General features: G+C 37.7%; 1 protein-coding gene across 1 annotated transcript in view; it reads left to right on the top strand.

Moving 5' to 3' along the window:
- Positions 1-43: 43 nt before the first annotated feature.
- RABL3 (RAB, member of RAS oncogene family like 3) overlaps positions 44-8,649 on the top strand; it is a 53,184-nt gene continuing 44,578 nt past the window's right edge. Inside the window, exon 1 of the mRNA XM_003763615.2 lies at positions 44-325. Within this exon, the coding sequence (XP_003763663.1) occupies positions 280-325 (46 nt within the window). The 5' untranslated portion in view covers positions 44-279. The remainder of the gene's footprint in view (positions 326-8,649) is intronic.

The following is an 8,649-nucleotide window of genomic DNA, read 5'->3' as shown; positions in this document are numbered from 1 at the left end:
CACAGCCCTTCTTCCGCTCCTGGCCACGCCCCCAACCATAGCCACACCCACCGCTGCCTCAGACGGGCACTTTTCTCCTTCCAGGAAAGACTGCTCGTAAAGATATACCTGGCCAATCGGTGCTGCTGGAAACAAGAACTCCTATTCCCATTAGTCAATGAAACAGCGGAGAGGGAGAGTATGGGGCGGTGCCTTGGTCAAACAAGCTCTGTGATTAGCAGGTTCTCGATCAACCTGCCCTAAACCGGGAAGGGCTTATTATTAACCGGAGACGGCAAGATGGCGTCGCTGGATCGAGTGAAGGTACTCGTACTGGGAGACTCAGGTGAGTGTCCTTGGTTATGTCCTCAGCTCTCCATCACGCCGTGATTCCCACAGCTCGCTTTCTTCCTTACGGCGCCTCTTCCTAATTTTAAGCTTTTCGGCTGGAGTCAAACCAACTTCCGGAATAACGGAAAACTACATTTCCCAGCGGGCCTAGCTAGAGAGGTGGGCTGGATGGGCGGGGCTCCCTCTTCTCGTTTTTGGCCGACCCCTAGTTGTCCCATTCCTTTTTTTAAAAACTGGATAAACGCCTACAAGGGCATCGGTGTGGTTACAGATGGTGACACCTGTGACAGCACAAAACCATCCAATACGGAAGTCTGTAACTTCATGATCTTGGCCCCTTGTCTAATCAATGCACGTTTTATTAACCACCTCTTGTGTATCTTACTCTATATGCTAAGTGTTGGGGATGCAAAAATTGGCGAAAGGCAGTCCCTGTCCTCAGGGAGCTTACAGCCAGAGAAACAACTGGCGAACAAACATGTTCAGAGCCGTAACAGTCATAGAATAAATAGTAAATGGGGAGGATAGTAGTAGTAGAATTAGTAGTAAATAAGAGGGAGAAGGCATTAAAAGGAGCTGGGGAAGGTTTCCTATCCTGTAGCAGGTAGAATTTCAATAGATGCTTAAAGGAAGCCACAGAAGTCAGTAGTTGGAAGGGAGGATCGAACCTAACCTTTTTACCTGAATTTGTGCACTGATTATAGGCTGTGTAAAAAAGAAAAAAAACTTAAAAATTCAAAAAACATTATTAACTTGCTGCCCGGGGCCAGGCCGGCTGGATTTGGCCTATAGACTATAGTTTGCTGACCCTTGTTTTGGAAAAGGGAGCTTTAAGTTGTAAATTAAATTTCACATCAAGTGTATTAATCATCAAAATTGTATTAAATTTTAAATTTAGCAAAATATTTATTAAATTTTAAATTTAACAAAATATTAAATTTTAAATTTAGCAAAATATTTATTAAATTTTAAATATAACAAAATATTAAATTTTAAATTTAGCAAAATATTTATTAAATTTTAAATTTAACAAAATATTAAATTTTAAATTTAGCAAAATATTTATTAAATTTTAAATTTAACAAAATAGTTATTAAATTTTAAATTTAACAAGAGTTATTTAATTTTAAATTTAACAAAATAGTTATTAAATTTTAAATTTAACAATGTATTTATTAAATTTTAAATTTAACAAAATATTAAATTTTAAATTTAACAAAATATTTGTTAAATTTTAAATTTAACAAAATATTTATTAAATTTAACAATATTAAATTTTAAATTTAACAAAATATTTATTAAATTTTAAATTTAACAAAATATTAAATTTTAAATTTAACAAAATATTTATTAAATTTAACAAAATATTAAATTTTAAATTTAACAAAATATTTATTAAATTTTAAATTAACAAAATATTAAATTTTAAATTTAACAAAATATTTATTAAATTTTAAAATTAACAAAATATTTATTAAATTTTAAATTTAACAAAATATTAAATTTTAAATTTAACAAAATATTTATTAAATTTTAAATTTAACAAAATATTAAATTTTAAATTTAACAAAATATTTATTAAATTTTAAATTTAACAAAATATTTATTAAATTTCACAACAAGTGTATTAATCATCGCTAAAATCTACACTTTATCTTGCTGTAATTTATTTCCCTCTAGCCCATTGACCCAGCAAAGCTAGGTTTTAACACCACTACAATTAATATGGCCTCCACAGTTTTATTTTTAGGTCCTACCTAACTCAAACCAAACACATGATTCTCTATTGCATTAACCATAAAACTCCCAAACTAGCACTAATGTCCTTTTCCGTGCTAGTTTGGGAGTTTTATGGTTAATGAATCCACTGGGCCTGGATTCATATCTTTGTTTTGACATCAGGTAAGATTCTTGGTCTCATTTCCTTCATCTTTAAAATGAGGGAGTCAGTATGGTGCAGTGCAAAGAACACATTGGCTTTGCAGGTAAGAGGAGGACCTGCTTTCAGCTCCCAGTTTGGAAGGTTACTACCTGGAGCAGCTAGATGGCGTAGTGGATAGAGCACCAGCCCTGAAGTCAGGAGTTCAAATTTGGTCTCAGGCACTTAACACTTCCTGGCTGTGTGACCCTGGGCAAGTCACTTAACTCCAATTGCCTCCCAAAAAAAAAAAAAAAAAAAAAGGAATCTTACTACCTGTGTGGCTTTGAACTAGCCTCTCAACTTTCCCAGATTCAATTTTCTCATTTGTAAAATGACAAGATTGGACCAGAGGGCTACTGAAGTCTGTACAATTTTGTATGGCTGGGATCCCATGACTTCTGAAGGCCTTTCTGGCTCTTAAGTCTGTGATCTATCTGGCTTTGTAAAATTAAAAATTTCATGATTTTTTCTAATCAACAAAAAACTTTCTACTAAAAAAAAAAAAGCCCCAAACTAATTTTACTTTATTTCTTCTCACTCTCTCTTAATTGTTCTTACAGAGTCACTAACTACTCCAGAGGTTCGAGAGACTCTGTATTTCCATGTACTCCAAACAAAAATTCAGAAGCCTCTATTGGTCTTTTTTTTTTTTTTCTGTAGTTAGCCCAAGGACACAATTACTTTGAAGAAAGTACATTTAATAAAATAAAAGTTAGAAAATTTACAATTGATAATTTCCCCCACTGTCCCCCTTTCCTCAGTAAGTCAAAGGCATATACTCTTGCACATATAAACACATTATCAGTGGAGAAAGTGAGCAAGTATAGAAATTATGTTTGAGGAATCCACAATTGGAGAATTCCTACTGGGGAACAATTTAGACTTCTAATACTGCTGGATTTCAGACGTATTGGTCATGGGCTGTAGTACTTGTGACTGTGTGTTGGTTCAGTGGGCTTACTGTCTCTTCTCCTTTGTGATGGAGCATCTCTGCTGAACTATATCAAATACTTTTTGATTTTAGTCTTCTCCATCTCTAGCTTCTGGCACAGCCCTTGAATACTGCTGTGCTTTTTGAAGAAAGGGCAGAAACCCTTATATTAGAAAATCTCCAGCAGAATACCTCCCCATCCCACTTCTTTAGAGTCACTAACCTGAGGCTTATTTTCTCTCAGGCAGGAGTTTCTCAGCCCAGGTGCTAAGCTCTGGAACAATGAACAGCATCATAGCCAGCAAACAGGTTTTAGACTTTGCCCTTCTCTTTAACCATCCCCTACCTTCTTCCTGATAGAGGGCTGGATATTCTTAGGCTCAGCTTCTTAAATTGTGGTTTGCAACCCCACATGGTTTCTTGTAATTGAATGTGTGTGGGGGTGTCTGAAATTATGATTTATTACAGGGATTTGGATATCTGCTTTATATACCTATACATATGGGATCATGTAAAAATTTCTTGGGTAAAAAGGGTTTGGCGAATGGAACAAGTTTAAGAAACCCTATCTTAGGGAACCTCACCCTAGCTTATGATGATTGTCAGCTACACTTTCCCAGTGTTCATCTCTGCAGGCTATAAATTATATAAAAACTGAAAGATCATACTATTATAGATCTAGTGCTAGAAGGTCTCTTAACAGACCATCTTTGCTCGATTGTCAAATCGTCCTAGGGTTTGGATTTCCCCAGTTTTTAAAACTTTGTTTTTCCTTTTGCTCATGTAAATGAATAGATTGAGAAAAGGTATAGAGATGGTCTGCACCCAATAGACATGTAGCTCCTTGACCTTGTCACCTGCTATTGCAAATTCAGCCTCGAAGAGTCATTTTTTCACACCTATATTTGGACTGCTTATTTCTCAATTTCAGTCAAGTCTGTGCAAAGTGAACTTTACAGACAGAACAGCTTCAATCCCGTAATTAGCCTTTGTCAGTTTATTCAATCCCTTAAATTCATCATAGTTTATTACTTTAGTTTTGATTGGTCAAATTCTGGCTTTTCAGCTTCATTCCTCTTTTGAGAGAATTGGAAGAGAAGGGGGAATAAGAGGCTAGATATTGGTCAGGGAAGAGAGTGGATTTTCAAAGGTTGAAAGTGTTTTGCCCACAAAGGTCCCTCACTGAAATAGGAAGTTGGAATTGGTTTGCGAGTAAGTGCCTGTAGTGTGGTAGATTCTTCTTCTGTTCTCTAACATTTTTTCAGATTGGGGCTGACCCTGGAGAGAGCAGGAGGAAGAGAAACTTGATTATATAAAAATCCTGTTGAAACATGACTTGGTGTTGGGGAAATTGAGAAAGTTGACCTAAAAGCCAGCTCGGGAGTGGACGGACACAAGCCTTTCCTTCTGACCAGAGGGTGTAATAGGGAAAGGGTGGTTGTATCAGGTTAACAGAATGCCTGTTCTTTCCATAGTTCTTGGCTTGTTTAGTTCAGTATCTTCTGTTCATAAAGTATATAAGAATCTACTTACTTTGTCAGATTTTTGTAACTACAGGAGTAAATACATAGGAAATGATATTGTTAGCCATGATGAATGAGTCGCACTATGCTAATCTCTGGGGAGACAGATGGAAAAGACAGAACTTGTTCTCAAGGAGCTCACATCCTAATATAAAGAGATTATATACATATACATACATATATACATAAATGTGTATATGCATATATACAGACTCATGCATGCACAGATGAAGTTTCAGATGCAGATGTTAGCAAAGTCTTATGAAAAGGCCCATAGTCTTTAGATAGTGCAACAAAACAGATGATAATGGAGCTTTTATAATGCTATTTCCATTAATAAAACCAAATAGTATCTGGTGCTAGACCATTTGACTGTGCCTAGAACTTTGGGGGCTTTGGTAGCTGCCTCTGAATAGAGAATTCTAGGGTGCATCTGCACCAGGGTTAATTTACTGTGTGCTGGCCTATGAGACTGGCAAGAAGTGGGGCTGGTGGTCCACAGGGTGGGACTGAGGAGCACTGCCATTCCTGGGTTTCTTAGCTTACCAGCTCATCAGTGGCAGTGTTGATAATGTTGGGATTGATAGGTTTCTTTTCTGCAAGGTGTGTGTCCCTTGATGAGGATTCCAGTAGCCTGCCTAGTGTTCTGGGGGCCTGCTTTCCTGGGCCTAGAGCATCTATAATGTATAAATAACTGTGTCGATAATTGGAGCATCTTTGTCTTCAATATTAGAATCTCTGAAGCCCCCAGCCTCTTGGCCCACTTAGCTAGGCTTTGATTCTCAAGTAAGAATCTCTCAGTGGAAAGTTGTAGGTTAAGAGTGGGCCCCCGGTTATTATGCCCTTGGTAATTGTTGCTACAAGGGAAGCAACTGAGGTTGATGGATCTTTGCATTCAGGATTGCAGTGAGCTAAGCCAGTCAGTGTCTGAATCGATCCAATAAGTCCCCAGAAGCAGTGGGAGACTCCTCATCTAAAGAAGGGTGAAGAAAGTGGTTGAAGTAAGTTTGGGAAAATGATTTCCTCCCCCAAATTGTAACCCTTCTAAGCAAAGGCTCTCTTGAGGGGAAACAAGCCCTAGCACCATTCCTATTGGCAATGGAAATGCTAGAGACAGAAAACTTCTTACCACTACCTTAATTACTCTCCTTGAAATTTCACTCTTTCCTGTAATGTTCTCTAGTCGGTTTTCTTGGGGTCTCTGGGAGCAGCCTTCGTTTTAGTCAGAGTAATCAGCACGAGAACAGCCAGGTGTTAAAGTCCAAATCCTTTATTACCTTCTTCCTGGGGCTGGGCAGCTTTCTGGAGAGCCTTTCAGACTGGCCTTGGTCTCAGTGGGGGAAGTGCAGGAGGCAGGCCAGCCACCAGGAGCCTGACTGAAGGTGAAATGAATTTCTGTCTCCTTGGCTCTGAGAGCTTCTAATGAGCTGGTCCTTTGTGGTTCTCAGTCCCTGCTTATATGCTCCACACGGAGTATTAAACCAATCATTATATCACTAGGAAACCATTATTTGTTGTAAGATTAAATCAATCATACCAAACCATGCTAAACTAGATAACCATTGTCTCATGAATTCCATTTAGTACATTGTAAGAATCCTTTGTTTCAAATTCAGAGTTCTGACCCATAACATCTCCCGCTTTATTTTGTTTTAGAACATAAGGTGGTCACGCCTTCCTTGACTTCTCAAGGAGGTGAGAACCCCAAAAAGGAGGTGATCATGCCTTCCCTGACTCCTCAAAAAGGGGGTGAAAACACCAAAAAAGGAAGTGTCATGTCCTCCTCAAGAAAGGAGATGAAAACACCAAAGGAAATGGGGAATCAAATCAGATTAGTGGGTTTCTGAAGCATCTCACTCTTAAAAGAGGTATACATAAATCCATCAATATGGGAGGTATTGAACATAATTACATAAATTACATAAGCACATAGTAACACAGGCTAGTAGTTCTGGCCTATAACACTTTCCTTATATCCCTTATCTGTTGAGGCCTCATTTTCTCAGAATTCTTAGCGCGAATGAAGCTGTTTTCTTTGTAGTGTCCCAGGCTTATGGATAAGAAATTGCTGCAGTCAGAGCAGAGATACAGAGGATGAACCTTTAGTCCCACTTTTTCTGTATTATTCCGACAATTGCTGTTCTGGAACCATTGGGGATTAGAAAATTGAGACATCCTTAATGCATGACAGAGAGAATTGGGGAGGGGGAGAGTATAAAAAAAGGACAGCACAGGTACTAAACACAGATGCTAGTACCATCAATTCCTCACTCCCTCCAACCCCCCCAAGCATCTTCTATGCCAGATGGTAGCAAACTATCTCTATTTCTATAGCCTTCCTGAGACTTCTTGGGGATACTAGCCAATAATCTATGAGCCATTTGGGAAGCTTCCATTTTTACCTACTTTGTTCCTTTTAATTTTGCTAGCAAATCTGATACTTGGGACCTCTGCTGTCTTAAATCAAGGCTTCTGAGCAGCATCTCACCTCCAACTATTCTAAGATTTTTGATGACTAGAGAGAATATACTTCAGTAAACTTCCTCAAAATTTATAAGTTCTATGCTTATGATTCTTTTTTTCTCTTCTCTGGATGTGACACTTGGTTTATCACAAAATAATTTATTAGTTTGTAACTCCCTGCTAGATGTAGAAAATAACATGAATAAGAAAATCAGATCAGTTCTCCTTTTCATTTATTTTCTGTGAACCCCCAAAAGTCATCCTGTTGCATTTGGAAAAAGGAATGGGATACCAAAGTAAGTAGAAGCCAGAAAGTTGCTTTTGTTAACGGCTAAGGTAACTTGGTTCTATACTGGGTTAGGGTGTAAAGCCCCCAGGGACAGGTGTCACAACACAAGTCATCTTTCTGGCCATAGGATAGAAAGCCAGAGCAGGGGCTGCTGAGGTTTCCTTCCTATTCTAAGAGTATACAGGAGAACTGATAGGAATATTGTCTCTAGTTCAACTAAAGCCTCTATACATGGGGCCAATGTCATCCCATGTGAGTGGGTAGGGTCATTGATGTGTGACACATCACATACAAGTAGACAGAGCTTGAATTTGGACAGTTCTGGGTGGTGCTTATAGTGCCTTCCTTTTAATGGACTTTAGTGACAGCCAGTAATCTGGGAGTCATTAAAAATTGTATAGTTTCCCAAATGCAATCCAGCGCATTTTCTTTCTATTTATTTTTGGGCTAAATCCACTATCTTATTTGTAGTACTAGAACCAATTTGTAGTACTAGAACTATCAGTACATATAACTCGGTCATCTGCCTGGCTAGTTACATGTCACTGGGCAATATATGTCTTTTTATCCACTTTGGCTTTCCTTTATAGATTTGCTATGAAATTAACTAGAAACATTTTGTGGGATTCTGAGGTGCTGTGCATTTAGAACTTTGTCTTTTGGCAGCATTTAGACAGCCTCTCTATCAACTCAGAATTTTTTAGTTTGGACAATATACAAGACATCTATGATAGTACCTTGTTATATTTGGTGTTCACACAAAGCAGAAAGTTGAAAAAAACTATCCCCAACGTTGTTGCCTCTGTCATTTTGCCAAGAATCCTCAAGACTACATTTTATTATGAATCAAGTTTTTTTTTTGTTTTTTTTTTAACAGAATTAATAGGCAACCTTTTTTCCCTGCATAATGTTGTGGAAATGAGCTTGTTCTCTTAGCTAAACAAGTGTTGTCCTTGGCTGCCATATTTCTCTTTATTGAAAAAAATGTTTCCTGGCTGAAATAATTGCTAGATTCTGCCGACTTGTTTAGCTACTGTTTTTACATAAATAAAAAAATTTTCGTGTGTGTGTGTGTATAAATCTTTATTTCTTAATAATTGCCAGGGGTTTTTGTGTCAGAGTGTAAATAGCAATTGTTTCCATTCTGGTCAGAACCTCTGAAGGTCTTCCCTTCCCAGATTGGTGTGTGTGT

Source organism: Sarcophilus harrisii, chromosome 3 (genome assembly GCF_902635505.1).
Source record: "Sarcophilus harrisii chromosome 3, mSarHar1.11, whole genome shotgun sequence".
In the NCBI taxonomy this organism is placed as follows: domain Eukaryota; kingdom Metazoa; phylum Chordata; class Mammalia; order Dasyuromorphia; family Dasyuridae; genus Sarcophilus; species Sarcophilus harrisii.
The sequence above is the reverse complement of the archived record's forward strand: the minus strand, read 5'-3'. Positions and strand labels throughout refer to the sequence as shown.